The following is a 17,471-nucleotide window of genomic DNA, read 5'->3' on the forward strand; positions in this document are numbered from 1 at the left end:
GACGTTATCTTGGAAAGAGTCAAAAGGGCTTTACGTCCTTGTCGCAGCGGAAGCGTGGCGGGCTTTTTCGGAAAAGAACCGTCTGGTTCGTTCCTACTTGGAGCCGTCAGGTCCCGTTCCTATTTGGCGCACCAATCAGGAGCTGTCACGTTACCAGCCGGCAGCGGTGCTCGTCAATCCTGCAGCTGTCCACGTCAACATGAAGTAGTCGCACCAAGCTAACGTGGGCGTCGCCAGCAGGGAAGAGGGACGGTGAACGGCAAGATTCGAACCTGCGCGGGCATCGCCAGCAGGGAAGGGGGACGGTGTCTTACTCTCACGTGACCGGCAATGACAACTGCTCTATCACTATAATCAAGGAAGTACCTTATCTTGTACGCAAATTTTTTATATTTTCTTTCTAATTCTAGTGTATTAATGGAGGGCAAAGAGAAAAAGGGGGTAACTGAAGATTCTAGTTCCGGGGACCATCCTATGGTGGATTCCCATGAAACGGAAATTCAAGAATAACAATGGGAAGAATTTTTTGCTACACGAACAATTTGATGATTTAACTGCTCGTGTGCAAGCACAGAGGGTTCAAATGGAGTTGCTAACTCAAGCACTTATAGAAATAAAATCTCAATTAACCTTATTATTAGAAAGGGATAAAAATAAGGTAGAAACCTCAGGCATTTCATCTCCATCAAAAGATCTAGATGTGATTATGCGAGATCCTAGGGAACCCCACCAAAACCTAAGGGATAACCCAGTGTTAAAAGATATGAATGTGAGAGCAGAGGATCGAGGTACAGCAGAGATTCAATAGACAGTGTGAGAGTGAGAGAGACAGAGTTGAAGCACGACACCCAAGAGAATAGACTGAATGAGTGTAATCTGAAAGCACAAAGTACAACCCTTAAACCTTAGGGTTGTAGGGGGGTGTTCACACCCGACACACACTAAGTGCCCAAATGTGTGTAACATAAGCACATAAGTACATACGATAATAAGACCATAAGTCTGGGGGAAAAAACCTCTCCTACCGAGAGTAAAAAGTGCCCCAGTGTCCCACTGATCACCGACACTCCCATATGAGCGTAGGCGTAAGTAAGGCGTGAGTAAAATACCCAACAAACCCCCCTGGAGTGAAGAGTGATCAAGAGTACAAGGATCATCCGCCACCAAAGGATATCAAATTTAAAGCATCGCGAAATGCTTCAAATTTGTCACGAGGAAGAGCTTTGGTGAAGATGTCTGCCACATTACTGGTGGTAGGACAATAGACAAGGCTGATATCACCTGCATGTAGCCTCTCTCTGACAAAGTGATAGTGAATCTCAATGTGTTTCGTGCGAGCATGAAACACTGGGTTCCGTGCCATTGCAATGGCACTCTGACTGTCAGTGAACAATGGAGTAGGCTCAGTAACAGATACACCTTGTATTCAGCTTCACATGACGATGTGGCAACAGTGGATTGTTTCTTGCTAAGCCAAGAAATGCAAGAAGTGCCAAGAAAGAAACAATTGCCACTAGTAGAGTGACGTGTATCATAATCACCAGCCCAATCAGAATCACTGTAAGCATGTAAATGCAGTGGTCCCCCCTTGGCATAAAGCAACCCAAGAGAACGAGTACCCTGCAAGTAGCGAAAAACACGCTTGACAGCTTGCCAATGTGGCATCTGTGGCTGATGCAAATACCTGCTCAAAGCTGAAACTGCAAACTGTATGTCCGGCCTAGTATTGCATAGATAGATAAGACATCCAACTGCAGGAGCATATCTATGTATATCAAACAAATCACTGTCATCATGTAATGACAGTTTCAGTCCAGGTTCCATGGGAGTAGTAACTGGCTTGCAATCCTGTAAGCCAAATTTCTCAAGAAGCTGCCCAATATACCGTGACTGTGATAACCCAATACCTCGAGCATTATGTATGAACTGGATGCCCAAGTAGTAATGCAAAACTCCCAAGTCAGACATGTCAAAAGTTTGCTGCAAATTTTGTTTGAATGCTGAAATCTGATCAGCATGTGTTCCAGTGAGCAAAAGGTCATCAACATAAAGACATAAAATCAGCATAGATCCCCCTTCTTTACATACGTAAAGGGTAGACTTAGATGAGCTGTTTAGAAACCCCTAACCAAGCAAGAAAGCATCTATCTTTTCATACCAAGCTCTAGGAGCTTGTTTTAAACCATATAGTGCCTTTTTGAGCTTGCATACCAAATGTTCTGAGCCTTCAACTGCAAAACCAATGGGCTGCTGTACATAAACTTCCTCCTGAAGTTCCCCATGTAAAAATGCAGTCTTGATATCTAGCTGATGGACTGTCCAACCATAATGTGCAGCCAAAGCAATCATAGACCTGATGGTCGTCATACGGGAAGTAGGAGCAAATGTCTCCTCATAATCAATGCCCTTTTTCTGTGCGTAGCCTTTAGCTACCAGCTGTGCCTTGTATTTATCAATGGATCCATCTGCTTTTCTTTTCAATTTGTAGACCCATTTTGTTCCAATGGCTTTCTTCCCAAATGGCAAGGACACCAAATCCCAAGTTTGATTCTTAGTAATAGAATCTAATTCAGCTTGCATGGCTGCCTTCCAATGCACATTGTGTTGTGCATCCTCATAACATTCAGGCTCTTCATTATCAAAAGTACTTGCTGCCATAATAAACTCCATGGTATGTGCTGAATCATGCAAACGAGTTTGCCTTCTAGTACGACCAGCCATGGGTGCATCCAAAGGACTATCTTGCATAGTCTGCAAATACCATCTAGGTAGCTGTCTAGCATCCTGGCTGTGTGCAAGCTCTTGCTGAATTTCTGTTTCAGCATGATGCTGAATATTCCGATCAGCCAATGGCTGAATTTCTGCACTTTCCATAGGAGCAACTGGCTGAACATTAGGTTCATTTTGTGAACCTCCAGCTGAATCACCAAAAGTAATGGGCAACAGCCCTTCAAAAACATCACGGGCAGCCTGATATGTGTCCAAACCAGCCAAGGATAATTCTGATTTTTCATCAAAAACAACATCCCTGCTGACAAAAACCTTCTTCATAACGGGATCATAGAGTCTGTAGCCTTTGCTCTCATTGCTATATCCCATAAAAATGCACTTAACAGCCTTGTTGTCCAATTTTCTTCTAAGTACCTGTGGAATATGGGCATAGGCAAGACACCCAAAGGTACGAAAGTGACCAACAGAAGGTTTACGGCTGTTCCAAGCCTCAAATGGTGTGATGGTCTTCAAGGCTTTGGTAGGGCATCTGTTCAAAATATGGCAAGCACACATGACTGCTTCCATCCAAAAACTATGAGGCAAGCTCTTTGCCTTCAGCATACATCTGGCCATCTCCATGAGTGACCGATTTTTCCTCTCTGCTACCCCATTCTGCTGTGGAGTATAAGCTGTAGTATACGGATGTACTATGCCCTTCTGCTGCAAAAAAGAATTCAGCATAGAGGACATGTATTCCCCCCCTCGGTCTGAACGGAGAGTCTTAATGTGGCATCCAGATTGGTTTTCAACAAGTGCATTGAAAGCCAAAAATGCATCATACACTTCTGACTTCTTTTTCAAACAATAGACCCAGCAAAAACGTGTGAAGTCATCAATGAATGTCACAAAATAATAACAACCACCCAATGACATGGTCTGCATAGGCCCACAAACATCTGAATGCACCAACTGCAATCTGGTTGTTGCCTTGAAAGCAACATCACGAGGAAATGAGAACCGATGCATTTTCCCCAAAATGCATCCCTCGCATAAGTGCTCAGGAGGTCTCTCCAAGAGAGGTAAGCCATCCAGCATCTGAGTACGCTGCAAAAGCATCAAGCTGCCAAAGTTTACATGCCCTAAACGAGCATGCCATAACTCCGCCTGTATCATAGTAGGAGTAAGAGTGGATGTCAAGTATGCTGACTGATCTACTGAAAGAGCATCCAACTCATATAAACCATGACACAAAGATCCTGTCAAGACCAATGTCATGCATTCTTTTTCTCGAACCATGCAATGGTCATCATCAAAGGTGACCTGCATACCACAACGTGCCAAAGAAGAAATAGAAAGCAAATTCTTCTTTATTCCAGGCACAAACAAAGCATCCTGCAGGCGGAGAATGGAGCCATCAATGGCTGTGAGCTAAATCTCCCCAATACCACGAACAGGGTATGATGCATTATTGGCACACTGTATCGATTTCCCAACGGGAGGTGCACTAACTGAAGCAAACAAATCTCTACGAGATGTGATATGTCTAGAAGCACCACTGTCAAAGAACCAAGTGTCAGCATCCTCTGTAGAGCTAAGTGCTCTATCGGCCCAAGAGATGTCATAACTGCAAGTGTAAAAATAATAGTCCCTGTCCACAACAAAGGACGCGGACTCACTAGCAGTGGAAGGAGTAGTAGAAACAGACATTCCTGACTCCTTCTTCTCTTTGGCAATGCGTTTTCTGCACTCAGTGATATAGTGGCCGGGCTTCTTACAATAATGACATTTTCCTTTCTTTGGTTGCGTCCCCCCTTGTGACTGATTCTGCAATGTGCCCGAAGTGCCAGAACTCTGTGGAGCATTTTTAACCTTGCTGTTCTTGCCTTTCTGTCTTGCCACAAAAGCCTGCTCAGAGACTATAGCATCCACACCACTATTTTTCCGTGTTTGCTCCTCCTCTAGAAGCAAGCTAACCAGCTGAATAAAAGTAAGTGGGTGCTCAGCAATCCTCATGGTGAGGTTCAATGCAGTATGAAAAGACAAGTACGAAGGAGGTAAGGAATTCAAGGTGGTGGATATCAACTGTGCATCCGAAAAATACTCATCTACATTCATGAGCTGCTCCCTCAAGTCCTGAATCTTGTTTAAGTGATCCTGCATAGAATCACCTTCATGCATCTTCAGAGTTTCCAACTCTTTCTTCAAGAAAGAGATCCGAGTCTCATTCTTTCCTGCAAACATATGCTCCAAAGTCAACCATGCATCTCGTGAAGAAGATGCCGAACGGATATGTGGTATGATGCACCGCTGAACTTCTAGAGCAATCGGCGACAAGGCCTGTGCATCACGGGTATCCCAAGCTTTTTGAGCTGCAGTTCTGGGTGGAAGTTGCTGAAGTGGAGCGGGCTGAGGTCCCCGTTGTCCACGTGCGCCTTGGGGAGGAGGAGTAACGGGAGCTACAACTCCCGGTTAAGTTTTCTCTCCACTGACATAATCCCATAAATTCTTGGCCACTAATACATTTTTCATCATGAATGACCAAAGGGAATAGTTGTTTCCGTCCAGTCTGTCCTCCTTGGATACATACGTAAAAACATCACCTCCCTGATTTGCCATGATGACAAATTTCCAAAGACAAAATGAGCAATGTCAAAGCAGTACGAACTGGAAATCTGCAAATTTCCAGAAATTGCAGCAAATACGTTTCTGCAATTAATGTGCAAGGGCGTACTCTGTCAGAAAACTGTCTTTTACTGCACGCTTCCCAAGGTGCAAACAGTGCAATGCAACACTGTTATGTCAAAATCCCCAAAATTTTTGCCAAAATTTCTGTCAAAAACAGTCTTTCTGTGACTGTATCAGCAGTCCAAATGCAACTGTCTTCCAAATACACAAAAGCCCCAAAATGTCTGACGATCCAGTCCAGAAATTTGCATGAAATTTATCCCTGCACTTGTTCTGTACTTGCCGCGTGTGAACCTCCGCTTCCAGAACTGTGTTCTGGGCTGAAATTTTAAAAAAAAAATGTTGAAATTTTTACTTGACGTGGTCGTCAGACGAGCAGGCTGCACGTGGTGGGTAGGACGTTGACTGGCGGGCCAGCGTAGAAGGCAGCGACTGACGTAACGTTTTTTTAAAAATGGCGGCAGGCGGGCAGGCGGGCTGCACGTGGTCTGACGGGCGTCGTCTGACGAAGAGCTGCTCGTGGTCAAACAGGCGACGCAGCTGCTGAAGTGGCGGGGTGCAGACGGAATGTTTTAAAACGGCGGGCAGGACGGGCTGGATTGTCGTGAGCAAAGTGGCAGGTCGCTGGTCATCAGGCGGGCGGGATGAACAGTCGCGAGCAGACGTTTACGGTGAGTGACGTCTGCAGCTGGCGGAATCTGATGACGACGTGGCAGTAGCTGACTGTTGACGACGCTGATGTCTGACGAAAGAACAGCGCCTGGGCTGACGTGCAGGCTTTTGCGAGTTGCTGGCGGGTGGCTCACTGTGCAGAGGAGGCGATGCCTCCAGCTTACAGGTGGCGCGCTGGGCAGGGCACGCGGAGCTGTGCACTGACGGATGGAGCTGACGGCACGGGGGCAAAACTGGCGAGGACTGCTCTGATACCAAATGTGAGAGCAGAGGATCGAGGTACAGCAGACATTCAGTAGACAGTGTGAGAGTGAGAGAGACAGAGTTGAAGCACGACACCCAAGAGAATAGACTGAATGAGTGTAATCTGAAAGTACAAAGTACAACCCTTAAACCTTAGGGTTGTAGGGGGGTGTTCACACCCGACACACACTAAGTGCCCAAATGTGTGTAACATAAGCACATAAGTACATACGATAATAAGACCATAAGTCTGGGGGAAAAAAACCTCTCCTACCGAGAGTAAAAAGTGCCCCAGTGTCCTACTGATCACCGACACTCCCATATGAGTGTAGGCGTAAGTAAGGCGTGAGTAAAATACCCAACAATGAAACCCCCCACGGGGAGGAAAAAGACAGAAATAAAGACACTATCTTTAATTTTCTCCAAAAATGGGAGGATTTGCACAAACTTAAGAATACTCCACCACATCGCCAAGCGTTGGAGGCCAGTTTAACCTTGGGGCCAAGGGCATATAAATGGTGGAGAACTTTAAAGGAGGCAAATAAAATACCTGAAACTTGGGTTCAATTTGAATCGGTCTTTTTGAAAGAATTCCTTCTTGAAAATGAAATGGAAAGAAATTGGGAAGATTGGGATTATGTCATACAAAAGGGAAGACCTTTGCTGACATATCTCGAGGAGTATCGTGAGATAATCCTCAAATTGGAAGGAATAGATGAATTTCAAAAGACAAGAGGATTCATAAGGGGACTGGATAAGGCTTGTAAAAAGGAAGTGAAAAGGAGTTCACCCAAGACGCTTGAAGAGGCAATTAAATTTGCATTAATCAATTAAGATAATACGTGTCCAGGTGCACTCACTAGTGTCACTGATACGGAGCCCAAGTCTAAGGAATTTGAAGCCTCAAAATTTGTAGGCAAATTTAAAAGGAAAATGCCATTTCTTAAGGGCAAGAAACAACCCTTTGAAAAGAAACAATATGTAAGGCCAAAGTTAAGCCAAGATGACTTTGATAAAGCTAAAAAAGAAAGGCTATGTTTCAATTGCCTATCCCCTAATCATGCTAACTGGAATTACCCTCAAAGGAAAAAGAGGGAAGATAAAGGAAAGGATAAGGACAAGGGCAAGGGAAAAGAGAAACAAATCCATGTAGTGCAGACCCTGGAATTGAAGGGGCATGAAAAGTATAAATCTTTAGAGGTCTTGCATAAGGATGTACAACACAGGTGTTGTATGTCAACTTCTATGTGGCAGCCTACTTTTGGGCCACATGATTTAGTTAGAGTGCATGGATTGATAGCTGGAAAGAGGGTTAGAGTCATGATTGATGACTCTGCCACCCACAATTTCATAAATTATGCACTTGTCAGAAAATTGAAACTTCCCCAACAAAAGAGTGGGCATCAATATGTTGTTCGTATGATGCAAGATCAGGATTATAAAATATGGGATACAATGGTATCCAATTTGGAAATTGAGATCCAAGGATATAAAGATAAACTTGATTTCCAAATTATGAATATGGAAAGAGCCGATACTGCTTTAGGGAGGGAGTGGCTATGGGGATTGGAACCATCCTTAAAACATAGCTATCATCATAATACACTGGAATTTGAAAGGGATGGTAAGACTTTTGTGATTCAAGGTGAACATGGAGTATCTAATAACCCTTTGTTGTGTTCCATTGAAGTTCAGAAGTTGATAAAGAAGAAAGCTTGTGAGGTATATATGTTATGATCCCTTCCTGTACAGAACACTTTTACTTTCTGTAATATAAAGAAACAATTTTCTTATGTTTGTGAGTTGAATGTAAGTAATGGATTAAGTGGTTTATTACATGAATTTAAAGATGTGTTTCCTTCTGATTTACCAAGTGGCCTTGCACCAGATAGGGGTGATGTAAATCACCCAATTGACATAGATAACCATACACACCCTATTTCTAAACCACCTTATAAACTAAGTGAAACATAGCACCAAGAAGTTGAAAGACAAATTAAAGATTACCTTGATAAAGGGTTTATACAACCCAGCAATTCACCTTGGGCTTCGCCAATTTTATTGATGAAGAAAAAACATGTTTCTATGCAACTTTGTGTTAATTATAGAGCACTTAATAAGATAACGGTGAAGAATAAATTTCCTATGCCCAGAATGGAAGATCTTTTTTATCAATTACAAGGGGCAAAATTATTCGCAAAAATAGACTTAAGATCAAGCTATCACCAAGTAAGAATTAAGGCACGGGATGTTCCTAAGACAACATTTCGTACTAGATATAGGCATTATGATTTTTTGGTAATGCCTTTTGGCCTCACTAATGCACCGGCTACTTTTATGAAGTTGATGAATAGTGTGTTACAGCCCTATCTAGGACACTTTGTAGTAGTTTTCTCGGATGATATCTTAATCTTTAGTAAATCAAGAGAAGAACATTTGGAACACTTACGATTAGTATTCCAATTGTTAAGAACACATTCGCTTTATGTGAAGACAACTAAATGTGAATTCTTCGCACAAGAGGTCAAATATTTGGGGCATATATCTTGAAAGAGGGAATCAAGATGGATCCAGAAAAAGTAAGGGAAATTATTGAATGGCCATCTCCAAGGAACATGGAAGAGCTACAGATCTTCCTAGGTTTATCTGGATTTTATCATAGATTCATTCGAGATTATGCCAAGATAGCTATTCCAATGACAGACCAACTTGAAGGGAAAGGGAAGAGCTTTAATTGGGGAACTGACCAAAATGAAAGTTTTCAAAAACTTAAGGTAGCTATTGCTACAGCTCCAGTACTATTAATTGTGGATCCCAATAAACCATTCGTGGTTGAAGCTGATGCCAGTGATAAGACAGTAGGCGCGGTCTTATTACAAGAAGGTTGACTGGTTGCTTTTGAAAGCAAGAAATTAGACCGTGCAAAACGGAATTATTCTGTTTATGAGAGGGAGCTGTATGTAATAGTACATGCAATGAAGAAATGGAGGCACTATCTGTACGGTGCCACAAACTTTTGATCTTGTTGGATCATGAAAGCATTAAGTGGCTTAATGACCAACTGGATCTACAAGGGTGTAAAGCCAGATGGGCCGAACTCCACCAAGAGTTCGACTACGAAATAAGGTATAGAAAGGGAAAGTACAATATAGTGGCTGATGCACTCAGTAGAATGCCCATCATAAATGAATTGAGTTTTACTCAATTCACTTCCAATTTACTTGAATCCTTAAAAGGGAAATGCCAGGTTGATCCGGCATATTCCAACATATGGGAAGCAATAAAAAATGGGGATCCAAATGGAAGAGCCTCCACTGAGGAAGGAATATCTGAGGATGTTCAACAAGGAAATGGAGCATCAGGGGTTGCTCAAATGGGATTCAAGTGGACGAACTTTACCATTGATAATGGTTATTTACTCTACAAGGGTAGGATATGTGTCCCGAAAGATGAAGAAATAAGGCGCCAGATACTCTTTGAGTGTCATGATACCCCTAGTGCGGGACATCCAGGAGTTAATAAGACTTATAGTCTTATTAAAAGGCAGTTCTATTGGCCTAGAATGAATAAGGACGTCCTTGACTATGTGGTCAAATGTAATAAATGCCAGGTTAATAAAGCTGAAAGATTGAAAATGGGAGGACTTCTCCACCCATTAGAGATTCCTTCAGAAAAATGGGAGAGTATCTCCATGGACTTTACTGTCGCGTTACCCAGAACACAGAGGGGGCATGACTCTGTGTGGATGATTGTGGATAGATTAACCAAAATGGCTAGGTTTATTCCAACTTCAACTGATGTTAAAACACCATAATTGGCTAGATTGTTCATAGAGAACATATACCGATTGTATGGCCTTCCGGCAAATATAGTTTCTAATCGGGATAGAAATTTGGATAGTCAATTTTGGCGGGCTGTATTTAGAAAGTTGGATACTAAACTTAGCATGAGTATGGCGGAGCACCCGCAAACAGATGAGCAAACTGAAAGGGTTAATCAAATCCTTGAAGATATGCTCAGGGCATATGTAAGTAAAAGGCAAACTAATTGGGAAGAGTATCTACCGATAGCAGAGTTTGCATATAGTAGTGCCAAGCACTCTTTCACTGGATATAGTCCATTTATGCTAATTTATGGGTTTCAGCCCAGAGCTCCTTATGCAGTCCCAAGGTTCAGGCAGCCAAGGATTTTTTGGAGCATATGAATAATATGTTAAAATTTGCTCAAGAAAATATTAAGAAAGCACAAAATCGAGCTATTCACTCTCGTATCGGGAGAGCAAGCCACTACGGAGATATTGATGCGTCTACCTCTCTTCTCCTCAACTCCACACCTCTCTGGCAGCATGATACTCGTTGCAACACCTTCTCGTCCGCCATCCTGTACACCTCCCGCCATGTCCTAATGGTACGAGCCGCAGGCCGGCCTCCCACCCAGCCACCTAGATGTGGGGGTGCTCACCTATCTGTACCCCTTCCCAATCTTTGACATGGGGGTTCCAGATCACCGACTGACGGTCTATTTTCTCTTGGCATCCTGGGGGGCTCTGGATTAGGGCCTTACGGAGGCCCTGCCACACGTGGAGTAAGCTGCGAAGGAAAGGTGATCTAGGGGGGCTGATCTGGGCTGACGTGAAGATCCATCTCAGGGACAGCCTCCACTCACCGCCAAGCCTTAGTCTACAATCCTGAAGGCCCTCTTGCAATAAGACCTTCCAGGTCTACCTGCCTGGTGTGAGACCGCAGACAACTAGCTTCCCCAAGAGGGCCATACTCTGATACTCTGGGTCTATGATCCCAAGCCGTCCCTCAGACCTATGTCGTATGATGGTCGCCCATGCCACCTTGGCTCTGGAATCCCTAGAACCATCAGACCCTGACCAAAGGAAATTTTGCACTAGGCGGCGAAGTTGCACTACGCACGATGAGGAGAAGCACCAACACGAGCGATGTAGCAGGCCGTCACTAGGAGGACCTGGTTAACCACCAGGGCTCGTCCGGCTAGTGAGAGGCGAACCGTGCTCCAATAGGTCAGTTTCCTCCGAATAGGATCAAGGACAAGAAGAAACTGCTAGGCAGGAGTGATGTCGAGTCCTACCTAGAAACCTAGATATTGGACGGTCTGCCCTCTGCTCACCCATCTAAATCCCAGGTAGACACCCCACTCCGTGCTGGAGTTCGGGTCTGTGAGGAAACCAACCAACTTTCGCCAGTTGATTTTTGCTCCCGCTGCAAAGCAAAACACGTCAATAGCTAGCCTCACTCTCTCCAGCATCAACTCATCGTCCTCTATGTAGAGGGCTGTATCATCTACGTACTTTGAGTCTAACAACTCAGTCTCCTCTCTCACTGGAAGTCAAAGGCTGCGTAATCCGCTCACACTTGACCTAAGGAAGTGAGACATCGCCTCTGCGAAGAGTAGGAACAAGTATGGGGCCAGGGGGCAGCCCTATCGAACCGATCTCTCCAACCGAAACTCCTCCCCTTGCCTTCCGCCTATGAGAACCTTGCTGGTGGCTGATCTGTACAGGCCAGAGACCCCACAAATCCAAGCGTGGGGGAATCCCAACCTCACCATGGTGCCCTCTAGAAAATCCCAATCCACCCTGTCATAAACTTTCTCGAAATCCAAGAGTAGTATTGCCAGTCTCTGCCCACTGTGCTGAGCCCACTCTGTGGCCTCAAAGAAGGTAAATACATTGTCTAGGATGCTCCTATCCTGGACAAAGCCTATATGTGTGTCATGGATGATATCTGAAAGCAGGGGGCGTAGTCACCTACCAATCATCTTTGCCAATGCCTTGTAGGCCACTGACAATAAGGTGATCGGTCTCCACTGGGAGAGCTCCAACCGGTCTCCCCCTTTGGGGAGAAGATTGATAAGGCCTACGGAGAGACTCCCTGGCATCTTTCCCGAAGTGAAAATCTCCTGGAAAGCCATCAATAGGGGATCCTTCACCACTTCCCAGTAGGTAGTGAAGAAGATCTTAGAGAGGCCATTCTCCCCCGGGCATTTCTGCCCATCCTGTGTATGGAAAGCCTCCTCTAGTTCCTTCTCTATGAAGGGGGCTAGGAGGAAGCGTCCCATCTCCTTTGTGACGAGGGACAAGATGTGATCCCATATCTGTTATCTATATCTCTATCCTCTAGCTGAAGCTGTCTCCTGCTAGAAAATGCGCGTGTAATAGTCGGTGGCAATCTCCATCACCTCATCTGGGCTAGAACGGGTCCTCCCATACTGATCCCGAAGGCTACATATCTACTCTCCTGCGGTGCAGGGCTGGTGCACTCGGAAGAACTCCCTGCACATCGTGTCTCCCTTCCGCGCCCAGAAGGCTGCTAAGGTGCAGAAAGAGAACTTCGAGCACCTGTCCTCTAGGCCAGCAATGGTTGCTCACGCGTGCACCTCCTGTGCATGGAGGGTGGGATCCCCTAGTGCCTCTTGCAATAATCTCTGCGTGGCTGCAAGGTCCCGCCGGAGTGCTCTCTCCTCCTCCCAACATTGCTACCTAGCTTGTATGGCTGCCTCTTGGCAGATTCTGCTCGACTCGACTAGGACCTCTGCAACCTCCTCTGCTATCCAATCCCTCCTGTCCCACTCTCTGGTCCAAATCTGCTCTATCTGTCTCGTCACCTCCTCCCTCCTATGGATCGAGTCACGAATCCAACAGGATCGTGTGTCTAGGGCGGATATTGGGGGGTTAAGTGTCAGGAGAACCAGGCAATGATCGGACAACGTGGTGCCTGCCAACTGCTCAATTTGGCCTCCACAAGAGCCTCCCCACTCTCCCACATAAAACCTGTCCAACCGCTCTAGCAGGACTCCATCTAGTTGTCTGTATCCCCAAGAGAAGCCCAATAACCTCTCCCTCCTGTGAAAGGCAAGGTCTTTCCAGGCATCACGTGCTCCGACTGCAAGCAAAAAAACCTCCTATGTCTCCTGCTCCTCCCCAACCATGCCCTGGTAGTTTCTGCCTCTACCCTGCTGGTCCTCCAAGGCCTCCAGGTTGTTGAAATCTCCTCCAAAAATCCAGGAGTCCAAGATATCCACCTCTGGAAGTCCATCTGCGATCTCCACCCAGAACCTGTTGCATTCCCTAACCTCCGTAGGGGCATAGACATTGAGGACTCCAATACACGAGTTCCCAATATCCAATCTGATCCATAGAACCCTTCCTGCCACTATCGTCCCGTGGTCTCATACACAGACGGTGAGACTTGGACCAATAGAGGTGTATACGCCTCCACTCCTGCCATGGGCATCTATGGCGTGCTCCCAGTAAGTGTGCGAGCTGCTCGGAAGTACCATCCCAACCCGCTGGACCTAGGTGGGGGTGAGCTTGTGCTCCTGTAGAAGCAAGATGTCGATCCGTCCAGCAAGGGAAGGCTGCAACTCCTACTAAACAATCAACTTCCTGGAACCACTTGCCCCACTGTAGTGGAGACTATTTACATTTCAGGATGCAAGGTGTAAGCTCATGGGGAAACCTTTGACTGACCGAACAGGCATCTGTTCGGTGTGTATGTTGTTGATGAGGAGGAGAAACTGTGATGCATGCAAGTGCGCTTTGCTGCCGGTCTGGTTGGTGAACTCCAGTCCCCCATGGTGGCCCTCGGCTGGACCATAGGGGTGATAGATGCTCTAGGTGGTATTATCAATGCATCTATCAGCCATGCTGAGAATCGTGACTCTGTACACTGGTAGAACTGGGCCGCCTATGCCAGGGGCCACTCGATCACGTCCCTCGAAGCTCTCCACTGTGGAGGGGCTCGAAAGATAATGCTCACGTGTGGGACCTCGACACCAACCCACCAGTTAATGTCCATCATGCAACCTGACCACTGTTGTGCAAACAGTGCTAATCCTTCATCTCCCATCCACTGGGAGATGTAATCCTCCACCTAACTCTTCAACTCCTCCTCAATCTATGTAGTCGTCCACTCCCTTGAGTAAGAGGTCTGAAGAAAAAATGCGTAGTTTGGTCCATCCGTGGTGCTAGTAGATGGACCTTGTCCCTCCTTGACTTACGAACCACGAAGATCCCCACCTCTAGAGGTAGTGGGAACTCTCCGCGCTCCACAACTCGCAGGTAGGACCATGGGCCACTGCGGAAGAACTCTTGTGGCAACAGTTGTGCCTGTCTCGGGAAGGTGTGGCAAGTGGTAGGGGTGGATGAGCTGGTGGCTGTGTGAGAAGGGGAAAATTACTGGTGCGCGGAGGAGGTAGAGGTGTGTAGCTCATCACCTCCTATGGGAGGAGGGGGGGGTGGGTCTGGGGGGGACTCACCTGACCCGAGTGTGGATCAGGGGGTGTGCTTGATAGGGGGGGTGGTGGGGGGGTGTCACACCTTTTGAGACTTCGAACAGCTGGAAACGGGGGTGGGGCAGCACGGGGGGGAGGCAGCTTGATGGCGAGAAGGTCTGGTGGGGGGAGAGGCACAGCACGCCGCAGGGAGGGACAGGTGGGCGAAACGGCGGCCCGGGGGGATGGGGGGGGGGGGGGGGGGGGGTGTGGTGCGCAATGGCAGGTCAACGATGACCGGTGGGAGAGACGGGGGGTAACGGGGGGCGCAGTGGCAGGTCAGTGGTAACGAGCAGGAGCTGATCTTTTGGAGATATGTAAATTTTAGATTAGCGAGTCTCTAGTATAGCACAGCCCTTTCTGATTTGGATCCCCTGCAAACCAGGATATTCTTTGAAACAAACAGAGAATTTGGATCCATTGAGCTTAACCTTACTTGTGAAAAAGCATTCCAGACACATTTTCGACCTGTTACTATAACACAAATCAAGTACATGAGCTGAATGGTGAAGAGAATCCAGAGGTAGCACAAATGCTGAATCCCAAGGATTTGCCAAGAACATGATCAATCATACAGCAGCTCTGTAAATCATCCAAAAGTGACTTTAAGTGCCTTAAGGCAAGATTATCCAATTTTAATCAACGATATGACATCAAATGCAACTTGGTCATCTGGATCAACCAACTAGTAGCATTCTTTTCTTTTCAGCTCGATGTCGAGAAAACAATCCTTCAAGCTATTTTGGATCCTAGAAGTGATGCCCCTTTGAAGATAGTTTTATCAACCTAACGGGCAAGAACAGATAATATAACTTGAGTGCATAGCTATTGTTTGTTTCATAGACAGCCGTTTACCACAGTTGGATTTTGGGTTTCAGCAAACTGAAAGATTGAAACAAGACCTCTTTATCACTGTGCACACCCTACACAATTTGAAATCGTCAGTTTTCCTGTCTAGATGAGCCTAGCATTCCACCCTCACATTAATAAGCTTTGAAAGTTGATGGCATGTCCTTTTATCATGCCCAGTATTTTTTGGGGTCATTGTATATAAGTTTTGTATTTTTCATGTAAGATGAATCCTATGCTTCATCTGTGTAACCTAGTTGACAAGTAGGCTAAGACATCGATATCAACTTTGTCAAGATACCTAATCCTAAAGTTGATACCTAATCCATCTTTATTGAGTATATGGTGTTTCATGTCCCTTCTTGTGCACACTTCAAACTAGCTGTGAAACATGACAAGTGTATATTTGGCTCTCTTACACCAGCGCCCCTCCCCCCCCAAAGTAATGTTCATAAAACACTGCGGCTTAAAAGAAAGTGAAATGCAAATTTTCCCTCAAAAAACCCCTCAACATGTGAGGAAGGTTTAAAATCTTACCAGTTACAAACAGATTTCATTATGAACATGGCAAGTACATCTAATTTGGCTTTCAAAACCCTCCGATCTTTCAAGTAGAAGGTTTTTGTATTTGCTACCAAAAATGTTTTGGTAAAACACTGGCTAAAAGTACGTTGCACTGTAAGAATGGTTAGTTCTATTCCATCAGAAGCAGATTGAGTTGTTTATCCACTGCAATTCAATTGGAGCTATGAACATTCCTCATCCTCAAGAGTTCCATTCTGTATGATAGTGAAGTACATTGGTTTTACTAAAATGAAAATTGTGTGAAAGAATAAATTTCTCTTCACTTAATCATTTTGCAGGTCAAAAATCAATCGGAGGAGTGGATCTGGGCGAAACCTGTTCCGGGAACTTTCGTGGTGAACATTGGAGATATGCTGAAGGTCAAGTTCTGGTTCTGGGTTTTTGAAAAGAACTCTAACCAGATGACACGAGCACTGTAGCATCTTAGTTTCTTACATTGAGCACGAATGTTCATGATACAGATTTTCAGCAATGGCCGCTATCAACCTACACTGCATCGTGTGATCAACAGAAACCCAAAATATCGTGTGTCTGTGCCCTTCTTTTTGGAGGTCTCTCTCTCTCTCTCTTTCATCACCCCTCGCAACACACGCATGCGCCCACATGCAGCACACGCATGGAACTGAGTTGGGTTTGAGGAAGCTGAAAATTCTCTCCTTTTCTTTCAGCCCAATTTTGATGCAGTCATAGAGCCACTGGAATTTTGTAGAGACGAAGCAAAACCCGCGGAATGCAAACCGGTGATATATGGACAGCACCTGGTCAATAAAGTCCTCACGAATTTCGGTTGATTAAGATTCCAAGCTCTCGAAACATCAGCACTTTTCACACGCTGCCTTTGACCAACACATTAAAACACCTTTTTAAAGGTTGGACATACCCTTTACACAGCGCAAATACATATATGTCATACAGAGCATGTCAAAAAAAATGGAGAGACAAAGACATAATAAAGCTCTAGTCTTTTATAATAATAGAATGTGGTTCTTTTTCATTTCTTTTGCGGAAATTTGCAGAAAAATAGTTTTGAGAAACATAGACAATTCTTATTGGAGTCTTCTTAATCCGACAAATCAACAAATTTGGACATATATTATTACAAATTTACACTAATCTATACATTCATTTTAGAAACTAAAATCCATCTAGGTTGTAGCCTAATAGTAATTTTTCAAGTCTAACCGGCTTTGTGATAAATTGAGACCACTTTTGCAAACATTGCACTAGCTCATCATGTAACTCTTTAAATATTATGCCATTAAAAACTCATCAAATGCTCTTAAAACTTTAGTATACATGTGGAGTATACATTCGTATGTTGTTTAATATGCTCAATAGCAAAATGAACAAATTTTAAGCAAAAGAATAGAGAGTATATAACAAACTAGAGACGAATTAACATTTCTTTTATTGCAAACAAAGTG

At 44.9% G+C, this 17,471-nt stretch overlaps 1 protein-coding gene across 2 annotated transcripts in view; it reads left to right on the forward strand.

Annotated features, from left to right (window-relative positions):
* Window positions 1–17,038, forward strand: part of LOC148039814 (homoarginine-6-hydroxylase 2-ODD-233-like) — a 196,455-nt gene extending 179,417 nt beyond the window's left edge. For both annotated transcript variants that reach the window (XM_087694255.1, XM_087694264.1), the window contains 3 exons: window positions 16,326–16,406; window positions 16,509–16,598; window positions 16,716–17,038. In XM_087694255.1, the coding sequence (XP_087550381.1) occupies window positions 16,326–16,406; window positions 16,509–16,598; window positions 16,716–16,838 (294 nt within the window). In that variant the 3' untranslated portion in view covers window positions 16,839–17,038. The remainder of the gene's footprint in view (window positions 1–16,325; window positions 16,407–16,508; window positions 16,599–16,715) is intronic.
* The last annotated feature ends 433 nt before the right edge of the window (window positions 17,039–17,471 follow it).

The sequence above is a fragment of the Lygodium microphyllum genome, chromosome 2 (genome assembly GCF_053477565.2).
Source record: "Lygodium microphyllum isolate KBCC chromosome 2, Lygodium_microphyllum_v1.1.10, whole genome shotgun sequence".
NCBI lineage: Eukaryota > Viridiplantae > Streptophyta > Polypodiopsida > Schizaeales > Lygodiaceae > Lygodium > Lygodium microphyllum.